The sequence below is a fragment of the Lycium barbarum genome, chromosome 10, assembly GCF_019175385.1.
Source record: "Lycium barbarum isolate Lr01 chromosome 10, ASM1917538v2, whole genome shotgun sequence".
Classification (NCBI taxonomy): Eukaryota; Viridiplantae; Streptophyta; class Magnoliopsida; order Solanales; family Solanaceae; genus Lycium; species Lycium barbarum.
In genome coordinates this window covers 31,810,201-31,828,092 of record NC_083346.1, presented here as the reverse complement: position 1 = coordinate 31,828,092, position 17,892 = coordinate 31,810,201, and the positions used below count along the sequence as shown (strand labels likewise).

Below are 17,892 nucleotides of genomic sequence, written 5' to 3'. Positions count from 1 at the left end.
ATAGTGGTATCTGAAAGGTTGTATGGTTGCCTTAATAGTTAAGAAACAGTCCAACTAACTAAACAACTCATCAATGACTTACAGGAGTCTAAATTTGGTTTTCTTTTTAGCTAAGCATGTCAGGAGATAAAAGAACCCGAGATTTTACATTAGTGTATCCAGTTAAATTTTGAAATATATAAGTCGAATTATGAAATTTAATCCTATCAAATTATAAGCAAACTACTTCTATGATTTTATGAAAAAAAATAAATACAGTGTATCCTTTCTATTTGTTTCTCTTGAGAACATACTATGACCTTTCTATTGTTTCTCTTGAGAACATCCTATGAACTTTGTTATCTGAAAAATTAGATTGACTACTTGATACAACACGTGCAATTATACTATTCTCTTTTCACAATTTATATGACACACTAATATCACCTTTCTATATTAATGAACGATTTAATTTTATTAGATGATTTACAATTACAAAGCTATTTAAAACTTGTTTTGTATCACAAATTTTAAAGTCTTTATTTTTCTTTTAAATTGTGTATATAATAAAATAGTGTCACATAAATTGGGGCTAAAGAAATTGAAATTGTAGAAATTAAAACAGAAGCCGAAAAAATTGAATGCTACTGAATTTTGGGTATATCACAAGGAACAGAGAATGTAATGTGCAGACAAGAATGACGACAAACGTGAGCTACACCATTGCATCATATAAATCTTTCCTCCTCCTTTCTCTTTTTCAGACCCCCACGCCACCACTTCCTCAAGATAACCCTTATGCATACGTATACTTTATGTAATTGTTTGTTACCTCTTGGAAAATTTCCAAGAAACTATTACTAAGCATTTTACATAAAAAATACTCTTACCCCTTGAAAATTTCAAACACAACTATAAAACTAGAGTCCTAAATCAATATTTCTTTCTGTTTACTAAATTTGAACAATTACACACTTTCTCCTCTCTGTCATTGTTTTCTTCCCTTTGGGTTTTTCACAACCGACTCCTTCTGAGAGTCCAAACCAAGATAAATAAAAAACAAATATTTTACTAGACATTTTTTATCCAGTGATATAAAGGAAAACAATTCCTTGCTTTTCACCTTCACATCAAGATCCATTCATTCATACATACACACACACCTCTCTCCGTGTGTTTGTGCATATATATAGAGTACAATATAAACTTCTTTTGTACATTTAGAAGGATATACTAGGAAAAAGATTGGATTTTGTTTGACAATTGTTGATAATGGATCTGAGGAGAAAAGGGTGTTTAATATTGTTATTGGTTTTGGTGTTGGTGGTGAAGGGAGAAAGTAATAATGTAGTGTTTAATGTGAAGCATAAATATGGTGGGCGTGCTAGAGTTCATACAGTGTTGAATGAACTGAAAGAGCATGATAGTCGACGCCACGGTAGAATGCTTGCTGCCGTTGACTTCCAATTGGGTGGCAATGGTCAACCCACTGATGCCGCGTTAGTAATTCTACTTGTTTGTAATTATTGCTACAAAAGTTGATTGTAGAAATGAATGAACTTGGTTGGCTTACGTGCTTTGGTCAAATTTTGTCTTATGGAGATTGTGTTTTACTTGGTATATTTTGTGTCTGCTTATTTCCTATTTCATTCTTGAACAGGGAAAAACAAATTGAGTTTTTAGCTTTTCACTTGTTAATGTTTTAGTGATTAATATACTTATGGAGAAACATATGAGATTATATTTCCTGACTCTAATTTGTGTTTGGAGAAAGATGCACTCTATCAAAGAGTATATTGTAATCTGATTAGAGCGATTCCTTTGGATGTCTTTTGGTGTGACTGACAACGCGAATAAGTTCCTGCAGTGCCTTGATATTGGATGTTTCTTATATTTGTAGTTCGTCTTTAGAGACGGGCATCTGAGTGTTCATATAGTAGGAAAGCATGGTGATTGATGTGGTGGTTCCGTTATTTTGCTCAGCGAGTTCTATCATGACAAGTTAGAAGGTCATATTATATAAAGTTGTACCCCTCATCCAATCCACACACACAAAAAAAAAAAAAACTGTGCATATGCAGGACGTGTGTTAAGGCAGCGGTGGTGGAGGGGTGGCATTGCATAATTCATGTACGCACATTCTTTCTAGTGAAATTGTGGTCAAGTTATTTTTTTTTTTTGAAAAAAATGATGCAGGCTGTATTACACTAAACTTACAATCGGAACTCCTTCAAAGGACTATCATGTCCAGGTAGATACTGGAAGCGACATCTTATGGGTGAATTGTGCTGGCTGTGCCAGATGTCCTTCAAAAAGCAGTCTTGGGGTATGCATGATCATTTACCCTTTGCTGTTCTGTTTAAAGAAAATGGATTGTGATATAATTATTCAGTTGGTTCTTTCGTTTCTGATGTATGTTGTTATACTACATGTAGATAGACTTGACGCTGTATGACTTAAAAGCCTCAGCAACAGGAAAAAGCGTTTCTTGCGACCAAGAATTCTGCACTGATATGTTCAATGCACCCTACTCAGATTGCAGGGTGGGATCACCCTGTGAATATCAGGTTACTTATGGAGACGGCAGCTCTACTTCTGGATACTTTGTAAAAGATTACATTCATTTTGATCAAGTCTCTGGGGATCTTAAAACCACTACTATGAATAGCTCCATAGCATTTGGGTACTTTTATCCTTATCTATTTATGCTAATTAATTCTTGCCAAATGAATTCATGCTGGACTTGGTTGGATGCTAATTAGTTCTTGCCAAAAATAAATAAATTGTTTTCTCCTCACACTGACTCTTTATATTGTTTCCCAATCCTATATTAGTTCAGTCGATGGACTCTTGAATGGGTTAATGGAACAATTTCAGTATCTTAGTCTATATTAGGTGTGTTACGCATCACTGTTAATTCAATACTTTGAAAGTTCTAATGACCTGTTATATGTGTTTCTGCTATTCTGTATACCGAGCATGATAAAGTTTTAAATCCAGATTAGGTTGTTATATTGTTAACGTTTAGCTTCTGTAATACTTACTAAAAATGTTTAGTTTCTGTATTATTTTCCTCCCTTCACTTTTTTAACGAGGAATTAGTACTGACAGTGGAAAATGAGCTTTTCTCATTAAATATCCAATGAAGTAACTTCTGTACTAGCCGATTGTTTTCAATGGTTTTGATCCTATGCTGTTTCCTCCTATAATTGCTAATTCTGGTTTTGTCACCATGTACTCTGCGCAGTTCCGTAAATGTAAATTATGCCACTCAAGCCTGTGATATTCTATACTAGTCATTTATCTCTTGATGACATGTATGTTTTTGATCCAAGATAGGTGCTCATCTAAACAATCAGGAGAGCTAGGCTCATCTACTCAAGCAGTTGACGGAATAATTGGCTTCGGACAAGCAAACTCATCCCTTATTTCACAGCTAGCTCTATCTGGGAAGGTGAACAAGGTTTTTTCACATTGCCTAGATGGCAGTAATGGTGGCGGCATATTTGCCGTTGGACAAGTTGTTCAGCCAAAAGTAAAGTCAACACCACTAGTCCCGAATGAGTAAGTATATGTAGTGTCTTCTCTTCCTCTTCCCTGCTTCCCCCCTACCCACCCCTTCTCCAAAAGAGGTTGGGGTGGGGGGAGAGACTGAAAAATAGCCCATTCACATCTGACATGAGTCAGATACTGAACTAAGATTTGGCATCATCTTATTTGAAGTTGTATATGATTTCTGGTATTCTGCTCCATATAAATAAGGTAGACTGCAACCATTCGTCTGTAAATTTGTGCTCCATTCTTCCAGCTTTGCATCCGTTATACATTCTACTGGTAGGTTCAATTGATTCATATCTTATTGAGCAAAATCCATACGCATGCCTGATAGAATATCCATATTAAGTTATGTGAAACATCATAGAAATCAAAGAAAATATGCTTTCTTTATTAATATTTTTTTGATGCCATGGGAACCCGCAGCCGCTACCCTTCGGGTGCGCACAGAGTGAACCCCCCTCCTATGCAATAGCCCGCAAACCTCACAGGAGAGATAACTCGCTCTAGGCAAGCCCTTTGTCACGAGTTGGACCCAGAAGGTAAATCCCGGGGGTTTCGAACTTGAGACCTCCATTATGGAAGCCTCATGCTCAACCAACTGAGCCACCCGTGCGGGTTGCTTTCTTTATTAATATGACTCTATAGGGATTGGAATTTTTCATTTAGTTTTGTATGAGGGAAGTAACCAGGAAGAAACTAATGTGGACGTGGGTAGATAACTGATTTTTAGCATCCCCTTGAGCTAGAACTAGTGTAGATCTAGTGCTGAGTAAGATAGAAACCTAAGTTGCTCGGACTCTTCACTTTTGGTGCTGCACCCATGTCGACACGACGTGGATGTGGGTGTGGGATCCATACCGGATTTGGTCAACCGATTTTTGGTACTTTGACCAAAATCGACGGAGAAATTTGGGACTGATACAATGATTTTTGTAATCAAAACAAAAGCTATGGTGAAATTGAAGAATACGGAACATCTTGTATATTGAAATTTCTATGTCAGTCATTTCCGTTTATCTCCTTCTAAGATTCTCCTCCTCATCAATATTTCTCCTTGGAATACCTTGTAACTTTTCCACATAATGTCTCATAATTTTGACATATAACTCTATTTCTAGATATTTGAATTATTTTTAGCTGAATTCGCGCACCCGTATCCGTACCCCCGAATTTTAAAATTTAGATCATGAAGGATCCTACCTCTAGATCCGCACCTGTATTGGACACCCGCACCCGAGTCCGAGCAACTTTGGTAGAAACTATTGCGTTAAATGGATATATGGGAAAAACACCTGGAGAAAAGTCAAACACGAAGACTGTTCTCAGTGATGGAAAGAAGTGGCAAGGATCTGAAAACAAACGGAGGAAAAAGTTGGAATTGTGTAACAGTTCAAGAGGAAGCAAATTGCTAAGGAAAGCTATCCATAGCTGAAGGAAGCCTTCTGAGGCAGAAGTATTAGAATAGTGTTTATCGATTCTAAGGTCTATTTCTGTAGAAAATTCCATAAACCGATTTGAGAACAAATGCAAATATGCTTATGCTTGTACCTCCTTCAAGTTCAAATTATTTAATTCTATGCAGACTCTTGAAAAGAAACAGAATTTAGTGAGACTCTAGTTTTGCAGAATTTGTGAACAGACTGCAGGAATTCGGGAAACATAGGAGAATACCCATACGTGAAAATGTTCTATAAAAGCAGACTTTTGAAGAAAATATGAATTTTACATTAAAGATATCAAACTAGAATGTAAACAATGAACTATATAAGACTCTAAAAGAGACTCCTAAAAGGACATCAAAAGAATCCATTTCTCCTTACCCCCCAAATAAAAAAAATAAAAATAAAATTCTCCAAATGATATTTTCTTTTCCTCAAGTAAATTTAGACTGCTTCATTAATTGAGATGAAAACAAAAAATTGTGGAAATAAGAGTCTGACACCAGTCCTGGCAATATCTTATTGCGTGTGTGACATATGTATGAATGGTGTTTAAAGTTTTCCTGTCATGAATAGAACCGCCACTAATTGCTACGAATTTTAGATTTTTTATTTCTTATTGTTGTTTACTGGCATATGATCTTCTCCTTTGCACGTCTGCTTCACCCATTGTATGAATGGTGTTTAAAGTTTTCCTGTCATGAATAGAACCGCCACTAATTGCTACGAGTTTTAGATTTTTTATTTCTTATTGTTGTTTACTGGCATATGATCTTCTCCTTTGCACGTCTGCTTCACCCATTGCCCTCACTCCAATTATTTGCTTAAGCATTTCACGATCTAGATGTGGAACCAAGTTGTCAAGTTCTTGGTTACTCCAAATCTCTCGCCCCGCCCCAAAATTATCCATTTGGAGGGGGGAGGGGTCACGGTGAGGCAAGGGTAGGAACATTGATGATTTGTTCACATTACAACCTAGTGACAACATTAAAGTTGGCAGCTGCTGCAACAAGTGCTCAAGTGATACTTGCACGCATGTAAAGGTACAAATGTGGTAGCAAATAAACTCGTTTGGAGCCCTAAAAACACTTAGTTGAGACCTCAAGAGAATGTGGTGATTTACTTTGGTAAAGGAAGTAGTTCAAATGGTCCAGTTCTTCCTTTGAGATGCAATAGTGTTGGACTTACAACATTTTGAAAAAGAACATGGAGCAATTTAAAGCTCTCTTAAGTTTAGAGCTGGAATCTGGGCCCTTCCTTTGTATGTATTTTGTACTTTCTTGGTACTAAAAATGACATTAGTTAACTCATTCAGAAATAGAAAACCGAAATTTAAAGTTCTTTTGACTACTTGTAGTTGCACCATATTGTAAACTTCAGTACTTGCATTTATGTTGATAAATGGGATTGTCATTTTTGCATTGCTATTCTGGTCGCATCACTTCTCTTGCTTCTCCTTTTTTTTTTTATTATACCATCATATGTTTAACTGTTAACTGTTAATATCTGTATTTGTCTTAACATCAAATTGACTCCTTCTGTTCTCTATTTCTTGACTTTAACTATATATTTTTCCACTTCAGGCCACATTATAACGTCGTCATGAAGGGAATTGAGATTAATGGGAAAGCTCTAGACGTCTCTACAACTATCTTTGATGCGGGATCCAACAGAGGAACAATAATTGACAGCGGTACAACGTTAGCATATCTTCCTAGCAAGGTCTATAGTGCTCTCATGGACACGGTGGGTTTAGACATTTGAAACGTGCATGTATAAAGTCATTTCCTCCTAATTGATTCTTCATTCTGTCTGTTACTGTAGTTGATGGTGAAGCAGCCAGCTCTACCGACTCATCTTGTTGAGGGGAGCTTCCACTGCTTTTTCTACAGTAAAAAGTAAGGTTCTACCCTCTCCACATGAACATCGTAATCCTTTCTGTTAGGATTTGGTTTGTGAGGTCTTTTCATTTCCTCTATGATCATGTACACTTTCTCAAAAAAAAAAAAAAAAAAAAGAAATGATCATGTACACTATAACATAGTAGGGCAGCTAAGATTAGTTTTTTTTTTTTTTTTTTTTTTTTTTTTTTTTTTTTTTTTGTTTATAATGAATATTAGGTAATTTTTTGTGTCCTCCGTTCCAGCATCTGCTAATGACCTTTGGAAAATATGTATGAGTGGTGAAATGGAAATTGCTCATTTGCAGGAGTCGAGAGCGTTTGTCATACTTTGTTGTACAGCTAGCGGCAAGATAAAATCATCAAAGTTGTTGGTAAAAATTTTACACAAATTTGTCCCGCCGGGGGGGGGGGGGGGGGGGTAGGGGATATGGTAGACGGTCCACTCGGGAAAACTGAGTGTTTGTTATAATTCAGAGTTGCAAACATTAGTTGAGTGGGTTTGGAGGTGCTTATTAACTTCCTTAAGGAACTGGTACCTAACAGTTCTATACTGCAGATGCATATAAGAAAATGTACTTTACAAATATGATGACTCATTAAGCATGTCTCATCATTCTCCCAATTCCGTAGCTTTGAATCTTAATGCTGCGTAAAGTGAGTAGATCGAAAATAGAATCATTTTTCTGCAGGTTTTTTTGTTTGATAAGGGTATCTGATTTGACCTTTCAATTTTCTGGCTTCTTGTGATTAGCCACTTCTCTATTAGCTTCCTCGTATTCCAAACTCCAATTTTATGATGGGTGCATGGATGTATTAATGTTTTTAATTCAGTGGTGGTTAGATCGTTCATTAATACTAATAATGCTCCGTAACCCATTCTTATTTTAATCCAGTTTTCCGGATATTAATCGGCATAATTCAGATAGTTGATGTTAATAACCTTTAATCTTCATCTTTTTCAACTTCTCTCTTCCTCTGGTGGTGCAGGATTGATGATGGTTTCCCAGTTGTAACCTTTCAGTTTGCTAATTCTCTGTCTTTGAAAGTTTATCCCCACGATTATCTTTTCCAAGTTGGCGTAAGTAATCTGGCTTTGCTGAATTTCTTCAACTCTTTCTTTATTTAATCAGATTAGATTTTCTAGTTTACCCAGAAAACCTTTCTTTCCCTGTTAACATATATTGTATCCTTTGACTGCTATGGCTGTTACTTGGTTTCTCAAGTTATTATCTGGTTGGAATTCACTCATCAGCTAAGTTACTCGGACTCTCCTAAAATGTCGTCGGGTGCGTGTCCGATCCTTTGAAAGTAGTGTATTTTTAGAGGATCTGACACGGATGCTGCAACACTTTTGAAGAGTCCGAGTAACTTAGCTAGTCAGTATAGGCCTGTTGTTTTGTCTTCACGAATATCTGGAATAACTGATTGATCTTCAATGTTTCCTTATCTTAGATTTGTTCCTAGCATTTGTGAGCTGTATCGCTGTAATTTCTATTTGATCTCATCTGCACAGGTGATTTTTATACAAGTGTTGGCATTGGAAATATTCACATGAGTTTGTCTAACTTCCATGAATTTTTACCATTAAATTCATTCAGTTATAAATTATGTTGTAATCCAATGCAAACAATAGGGTACTAAAAGATGGGTCAGTTTGATATGCACGGGGCAACTGGATGCACTTTATTTGTAGTTTGGTTAACATGACTTAAAAACCCTTTGTTTTGAATATCTTCTCTGGGTTTAATTTTGCAGGAAAATGAATGGTGTATTGGTTGGCAGGACAGTGGAATGCAGACAAAGGATGGAAAGGAAATAACTCTATTAGGAGGTATTGTTTGACCAGTAACTGCATATAAAAGTAAATCAGCTTATTTTCCAAAAGAACAAGTAAATCAATTACATTTCAGAAGTATTAATTTTATGAAAACTATATCTTGCCCAACTAGTGCCAACTTTTCTTTCAATGTTATTTCTGCAAGTGTGAGTACAAGACAGTTTAGTGGCATTTGATCTAGTGTTGGTTAGGCTAGCTGCCATCCTAAGATACTAGAGATAACATACGTGAGAAGTTGTGTCCCAAACACGTTTAACTTCAGGCCGCAATTGATGAATGCTATAAAGTATTTAAAATTGTCGTCAAAGAATTCTTAGAGAAGTTGATCGAAGAGAATGATTTGGCCCTCCGTGCTACTAGGTCATACACAGAGATCAGGGAGGACGTGTATACGGAAGCCAGCTTATAGATAATGAATATTCAATCTATGCATTAGTTGTTGATACCAATTATTTATTGATTCAATAGCTCGAAGGTTGTAGCCTAATGGTCAATGAAATGTGTGCGAACCTTAAAGATCAGGGTTCAAATCCAACAGAGACAAAAACACTAGATGGTTTTTCCCCATCTGTCTAAGCCTTGGTGGCATTTGATATCTTCTGGTGTTAGGATACTTGTTGTAGACCTGAAATTGGAGTCAAATAGTAAGTTGACTTGCTGATGGCTCGAAATTAATAATCTTGAAAACAAAATTGCTCCTGAAAATTTTTGTACAATATACTTTTCATTTTATGACGTCTTAAGATATTTGACATAATTTCATTACTATTTAAATCAATGAATAAACTATGTTTAAATACCTAAGTTGGAATGGCCAGAAAAGAATCCTCTATATACTTCGCTCCATTCGTTGAGTTTTCCAGAGGAGATTCTTTCAAATAGAGATGAGATTTCTATGAAAAGGTGGACCAATTCATTACGAGCATGATCTAACATATTCATTACTTTAAGGATTTCAGTTTGACTTTTATGTAGCCTTCGGCCTATTGCAACCCTCCTTTATCTGAATCTAGAACCACCATTTCTACAAGATTTATAAAACAACTCAAACTAATATTTAAAATTCAATTTAAACTAGTTTCATGATAGACTTTCAACTACTGCCGTAGTATTTGTTTCATCTCTTGCTAATATTACGTGCAAGTCAATTTTTTATTATGAAAACTCTGGTCCATTGATGCTATTTATTATAAGATAGGACCCAGGGAGTGTCATTCCTTCAAAATATTAATGATAAAGTCAACAGGGTAGTTTAACGGATGGTTATTCAACTTTTATTTTATAGCACCAAAGTCACAAGCCCTTTTATTGTAACAAAACATCACTTAATTTTGCCCAAGTATGAGCAAAAGTCACTAAACTATTTTGTATAACAAAAGAAATACTGAACTATGCCTAGGTAGTACAGAACATCATTAAACACAATCTTTTGGTACCAAAAGGTCATTCAACTTTGCAGAAGTATCATATCAAATGTCTCTTTTGTTTCCTCCTAATGACTTTCTGTGATACTTAATTAGACAAGGTTGAGTGGCGTTTTAGTTACAAAAAATAGTTTAGTAACTTTCTTGACACTTCTGGAAAATCGATGGTTTTTTTGTTTAAAAAAAAAAAAGAAGAAAAGTTTAGTGACTTTAGTGAAATAAAGTGTAAGTTGAGATTGTATCATTTATAGACTATCATAGTTAAGAGTTTTATCAAAGGTCATATTTCTGTGTTAATTTCAAATCAAAGAAAATATTGGTCCAAATGAAGGAATCAAAAGGTTATGAATAACTTAGTTGGTCACAATAAGTTTCTTGACCTTTTGGCTTAGATCACATTTACTGTCTGCTTTTAACGGTTTAGCTGGTCACAAGCTTACGTCTTAAACCACACCTTTAGCACGTAAAATATTTGGTTGTGTTACAGGTAGTATGCATAACCACTTTTATTTCGCTGTAACAATTAATACTCCAAAGCGATATTTGTTAAAGCTTACTTTTAATTAGTTATTACCAATGTTAATTTGAAAGTTGAAAAAGAGGCTATTTCTGTGTTACATGTTACTCCCTCCGTTCCATAATAAGTGGTTTTTTAGGCTTTTCAACTCTTTTCAAAATAAGTGGTGCTTTAGGATTTCAAGAATACTTTGGGCAGATTTTTCCAAAATTGCCCTTATTTAAATAATCAAAATTCATTAACTACCTTTTCTTTTTCTAGGCATTTAATTATGTAAGCACAATTTGATTAGGGATAAGTTAGTAAAAACACCTAATTTTCTAGGAATGAGCAATTTCTTAAGGAATGTGCATGAGCTAAAAGAACCACTTATTATGAAACGGAGGGAGTATTGATTAACAGAATACTAGTCACTATAGAGTCGACCGGACATTTTGCTTCATCACTCCTCATTTGCATCCAGTTTCTAATATGGCTTAAAAGGCAAAGATTTTTAGGATTGGAATGAAATGACCTGTATAGAGAAAAAATGGATCAGAAGCTTCATATAGCTGACTCTACTACTTCGTGATTGATTAATTTATTGATATTTTGATGCAGATCTTGTGTTATCCAACAAGGTTGTTGTTTATGATCTTGAAAACCAGAGTGTTGGCTGGACTGAATATAACTGTGAGTATAGCCTTAGCATTTAATTCAAGGATTGGGTTATTATAGTAGTTATATATGTTAGCTATATGATTGGGTTTCCCTTTGTTTTTTTTTTTTTTTTTTGGGCCAAGTTGAAATATAATTGTGAAGGGTTAACTATGAGGAAAGAGATTTGGAGAATGCATGTTGTATGTGTTGAAAATGCGTGACCAACTCATCAGAAAACTTAAGTTGTTAAAGAGAACACATTTTTAATTATTTAATTATATTATATCCCTGTATGCTCCATCACATGTGGGCCTGATTTTTTACCAGGGGCCAAAAACGTGATTTAATTTTTTGGATAATGGGCGGTGAGACTCGAAACCAAAACTTCTGCCTGCTATGATACCTTGTTAAAGTTGCGTGACTATCTCATCTAAAAACTTGCGTTGTTAGAGAGAGCACACCTTTAATTATTTCATTGTGATTTATCTCAAGACGCTTCCTCACGTGTGCTATCTTTAGCGATATGATAAAATCTTCTGTTTTTCAGTACGATGTCAATACTTTTACTGGAAGAGTTTTTAAACTGTTCTTTAATTTTGAGGATGAGACTTTTGTTAAGCTGTTCTTTAATTTTATTTCAGGCTCTTCGAGCATCAAAGTCAGAGATGGAACTTCTGGAAAAGTGTATAGTGTGGGTTCTCACAATATTTCATCAGCTTCTACCTTGAAATCAAGAATGGTTTTTACATTCTTCATACTAGTAATCTCCATCCTATGCAACTTGTTGAAGTGAGATACCAGCAAAACTGTACAGGGAGTCATTGTTGTGCCATGACATTCCGCGATATAATGATTCTTTGGAATTATAACTCCTCTTCTTATACCTTCAACATGATTCATGACATTTACACGAATACAAACAGCACTTGTTTGATGAAACTGAATTGCTGCAGTTTCTCTTCTGTTCTAACACATAGGGACCGTCCTCATAGATGCTGGTCTAAGTATTTCTTTTCTTATTCTGTTTCCTTTTATTTCCCTGCCTTTTCTCTTGGCACGTTTATGGAAGATGCTGATATTGAAGAGATGCAAGCATTGCTTGATGGGTAGTTCCTTTTTTCTTTCTTTTGATGTTATTCATTAGTTTATTTCTATTTTAAAGGTAAATTAATTCCTGTTTTTCTGTGAGAATGTCATGTTAGTGTATTTTCTAATTTATGAGTGCTAGATAAGAATTGTTGTTTCAGGCTTTGAGCCTCGGGATGCATTTGATAGCAGAATGAAATTGTGTATTATAGTGTTATATAGTCCTCTTGTGGGATTTCACTGGGTTGTTGTTGTTGTAGTGTTATATAGTCCTCTGTTTCATTTTATGTGTTTCATTTTATGTCTTAGATCGTGCACAAAGGTTAGGAATGTAAAAGGGCTTAACTGGTCTTAGACGTTCATACAACATTTCAATAGTTATCTTTGGAATTTTGTAGTTTTAAACATAGCATGCACTCTTATAAGGTAGTGATATTGAGAGTAAAATTGAGAATGTTGGAATTTCAATCAAATTAAATAAAATTTGTGATATCTTTTTATATTCGGACTAAAAGGAATAGTAAAGATTTTCCGAGAAGCACGATGTACGATGGTATTTTCTGTTTTATCGAGCTTTGCTTTGGACCTTTGGTCTCTGATTTGATGGTTGGATGTGCAAATAAAGAGTTCCTTTGTGGTCCTCCGGATGCAGATGCTCCTTTTCTCTTCTTTTAAGATGAACATTTGGACAAAAAACAAGAGGTTGAAAAGGTAAGATCAAGATTGATTCTGTTATAAAACTATATAATTAGAAATAAATAAGAGAAACAAATCAATAACTTTATAGAGAGGAGGGAGGGATTGTATTATCACTTTTCTTGGTATTACAAATGAGAAGGCATAGTTCTTTATTTATAGAAGAAGTTTGCCTCTCAACTTACAATATACAACTTGTACAAGTTGCTCTACAATTTGGTACAACTAAGATATACAACTTTTACAACTAAGATACAACTTGCAAGTGCAAGTTGTATTTATCACTTAATGTGTAAGTGGTATAATTTACATTTAATAATACATCCAAATATCAACTTGTAAATAGTTCATAACACTCCCCCTTGGATGTTTTATTAATAGATAATGTGTCTCGTTAAAATCTTACTAGGAAAAATCCAGTGGGAAAAATCCTTGTGAAGGAAAAAGAGTACACATATATGGTAATACGCATTTCCAGCTGCCTCATTAAAATACCTTACCAGGAAAATCCAATGGGACAAAACCTTGGTTAAGGAAAAAAGAATGCAACGCGTATTTACTCCCCCTGATTAAAGCATCACATAATTCTTGAAGATGGTGTACTCTGATCTTGTATACCAACTTATCATATCTTGAGGTTGATAGAGCGTTTGTGATCACATTTGTCAAATGATCATTTGACTAACTTCTTGATGATCTGCATCTTCATTCCTTAGATAGAGTTACATCATCGTCATATAATATTTGTTGCAGTCACGCTAACTACATTGTTGACTTGCTTTATAAACTACTGTTATCTTCCTATGATTTGATTGTCAGTAAAATAACATGGTATGACAGTAATCCTTCATGGAAATAGATAACATATTTGTATCGAACTCTTATGTAGATCATACGAATGTCTTGTATATCCAAAACACTTGACGATATTTGTTAGGACAAATACATTCGTGTTAGGGCTTTCATTTGCAATTTGCAGTTGACCTATTTCAATATCTCCATGTTGGAGTAAAACTACATCATGCTCGTAGTTATCGCAAGATATATAAGCGCATCAACTGCACAAATATATGGTACTTCAGGACCGACTCAATTTTCTCATTTCAACCTCTTTTAGCAGATATAATCTAATGCGTTTGGAAACTCTTCAAGAGTTACAATAATATACAAGTCATTAACTTGCACAACAATATGAAAGATTCTGATTATCATAAAGAGACAAGGGTAAACATGGTCATCTTTGTACCCTTCGTCAATGAATATTCACTAAGGTGATTAAAATACATTCACCTTACCTGATTTAATCCATATAAGGATTATGAACAAGTTTTCCAAGAACTTGTATATGCTTTAGGCATTTTGAATTATTCAGAAATTTTTGAATCTTATCAAGTAAAACATATAGATTGTGACAACATCCATTTAGTTGTTAAATGGCGTGACATCTTCTGATGTCTGGACTGCAGGTCCAATAAGCTTTATGCTTACCAAGATGCATCATATCACTTGATAATTTATTTCTACATCAGCATGCTTTAAGAAACGTAAAACTCAGATCCTCACAATCTTGTACAATATTGCGCGTCATATTGTATCAAAGATATCGTCGACGAGATATCATTTTGTATCGGTTCGTAATTCGACATAACTTACTGAGATCTCATCACTTCATTATTTTCAGGTACCTGAACCTCCCATAAGATTTCATGAAGTGTTATGTCGTAGGCTCTTCAAGAGCACATTGCCTCCTTATTATGATCATTTGCTCATCTCCCTTTTCACGGATTATTACATTCGGAACCGATTGCTCTACCATGCTTCATGCATGCTGTAGACTTTGTCCTTCAAGGACATTAGGAGCATTTTGCAGATGAAATATGAAATAGTTGGGTTAGCAAACGCATCCAACATTTGACTTGAATTATCTGAGGATCATACTGATGATAATTCACAACATATTTCTAAACTGCATATTCTCTCCCCCTTATGTTAGAAAAACTAACACATATCCCCATTTTCTTTGGGAAATGCATCTGTGTGCATCATGGTATATCAATTAATCATATACTGCACATCAAAAGCTATAAGATGAAAATATCTAGTTCTTGACCCTGAACCAATTATGAGGGGAGAATTTATCATAATTTATTGGTCTGAAGCATACAAGTGTCGTTGTATGCAATATATCATATCTCAGACCAGGTCTGAAATTCTGTTCTCATAAGCAATGGTTTAGCTATATTATGGAGGCACCAGTGCCAAACCTGTTTACATATAAACCAGCTTTATCAAGATGAATTGTCTTGATTACATAATCTGGAAATTGTGCTTCCAACTCAATTATTTTGAGCTAGCAACTTCGTAAATGTCAAACTGCCAGTTGACAATAAACGTACATGGGACCGTCTCATAGATGCATCTAATAATTAAGACATCACATTGAAGGTGAAGGGGCCCACATTCACCTTTTATGTTTTCCAAAGTTTTAGGGGATTCAGTCCCAACATTAGCTGGTGTAATCAACTTATCATGAGAACAAGCAACACAAATAAATTCTTGAAGAATTTTCTAGTTCTTCAATATATTTTGAATACTCAATTAGCACATCAGATTTAAATCAGGATGACCAAAATGGTCTTGTCAACTGATAAAATTATTGTATATGTAAACTTCAAATTTACCATGACGAGTGCTATTTATTTTTATAAACTTCTGATTTACTATTGCATAAGATTTTATATCAATAAACTTCTGGTTTATTGTGGCATATGATCTTATCATGCTGGGGTAACGTTTCACATACGTATTTCCTGCCTGTTGCAATTTGGAGATATTCAATATTTCAATCATTTGTAGTATCAATATGATTATCATTTTCATTGCCAATAAACTTCAGGTTTACTACAATTTGTATTTCGATCATAACAATTATGATCTAGGATGAATGGTGCTATCATTTATAACCTCTTCAGGAGATTTTAATTTATACCATAATCAGATATTATTTGGACACTACTGGTCATGTCATGATTCTTGTAAAAAAATAATTAGCTCTTCGGGAGTCCTTGGAAAATATAACCGTATTACCAAATATTGCTTAGATACGACTTGTATCATGAAAGAAAATTTGGTTAGACACCACTGGTGTCATGAAAGAAACAACAATCAAATGAAAATTTAAAGACAACTTTAATTTATAAAGTACAAAAAAATAATCGTTAAGTTCTAAACTTCAGTATTTCAAATATCTCCTTCAGGGGAAAATACATTAATTGTTATTTCCTTCGAGGAAATCAATAACAATTAACCATAATGTATTAATGTGGTTATAGTAGAACCATTCTACTCTGCTTCCTTTTGCCTTAGAATGATACTTTGATAAAATTATTTAAGATGTTTCTGCGTACGACGGGTACGTGTTGCAACATCTTAATTTCATACCACACAAATAAAATGTATATTCCTTGTATTTTATCTCTCCAAGAGATAGGTTGTGGTATTCTTCATTCACTTCGGGAAATGAATCCTGATTATTCAAATGTGCTTGGTAATATGATGTTCATCAATAGCTCGTTATTTTGCTCAATCATAAGAAGAAATTGCTTCAAAATATTTCTTAGCTATTTTGCCAATTCTTTCTGCTTCAGGAGTAAAGTTTAAAGTTTTACTACTTCGGGAGTAAAGTTTAAAGGTTTATTACTTCGAGAGTAAATTTCAAGGTCTTACTACTTCAAGAGTAAATTTCAAAGTCTTACTACTTCAGGAGTGAAATTCCAGAATTCTACTACTTCGGGAGTAGATTTCAGAGTTGTACTACTTTAGGAGTAGATTTCTGAGTTGTACTACTTTAGGAGTAGAATTCAAAGCCTTATTATTTCGTGAGTAGAGCTCAAAGTTCTACTACTTCGGGAGTAAAGTTCAAAGTTTGCTACTCGAGGAACAAATTTATGAGTTTAGTACTTCAGGAGTAAAGCATATAATATTCAGAATATGTCTTCTCAATTATTCTACCTCTTCTGGAGATGAATCATGCTATTTTCACAATCAAATGCACATTTATATTTATAGGCTTTACTACATATTATCACATTCACTTCAGGGAATGAATCTATATTTATAGCTTATATTAAAAGTTCTCATTCTTCAAAAATGGAACACAATCACCTGAACGTGCAGGCTTTAAGCATATCAAATTGTGATGACTTAGAATTTCTTTTAAGATATTGCTACTTCAGGAGCAAATCGAGGCATATATATGATGTAGATTTTTTTTTTATCTAACATATCTTCAGTTGTAGCCACAACAAGCCTATGAAAACATTACCACTTTTGGTGGTCTGCGTAAATGAATTTAGTCCTAACGAGACTTAATAAATATTATCACTTCTGGTAATCATGTATATCTCGCAAACTCTTATTTAGCCATTAAGAGATATGAAATTAACATCATAATCCTTCTTAGCATTATTGTTCTTCAGGAACAAATTTGAGGCATAAATGATTCAGAATCAATTAGGTTCTCATGGATCAAATGAACCCAACGAATTGTACCATTAGTAGCAAACTCGTAATAGCCATACATATTCTTTGTGGGCTATCCTTATCATTAGCCGTAAGTTCTTGCCAAAAAAAATAATCTAGTCACAACGTAATTTATGAAATACAGTAAGTGTAGAATCAATACCTGATTTTAGATGAAACTACACAGAAACTGCGACAGGAAGGCTTAACATGGATCCACGGTTAACTAATTTAGTTATATAAAAACATAGTTCATATAGGATCCTATACTTGTAGTATAACCTTATTCTGCA

The 17,892-nt window shown here is 34.5% G+C and overlaps 1 protein-coding gene across 1 annotated transcript; it reads left to right on the top strand.

Moving 5' to 3' along the window:
- The first annotated feature begins 743 nt into the window (after positions 1-743).
- LOC132616157 (aspartic proteinase 36) lies at positions 744-12,622 on the top strand. Its single transcript, XM_060330765.1, has 10 exons — positions 744-1,478; positions 2,176-2,305; positions 2,415-2,662; positions 3,319-3,543; positions 6,560-6,722; positions 6,801-6,874; positions 7,867-7,957; positions 8,635-8,710; positions 11,258-11,329; positions 11,938-12,622. Exons 1-10 carry the CDS (start codon positions 1,252-1,254, stop codon positions 12,087-12,089), a joined length of 1,458 nt encoding a protein of 485 aa, XP_060186748.1. The 5' UTR covers positions 744-1,251; the 3' UTR covers positions 12,090-12,622.
- Positions 12,623-17,892: the final 5,270 nt, after the last annotated feature.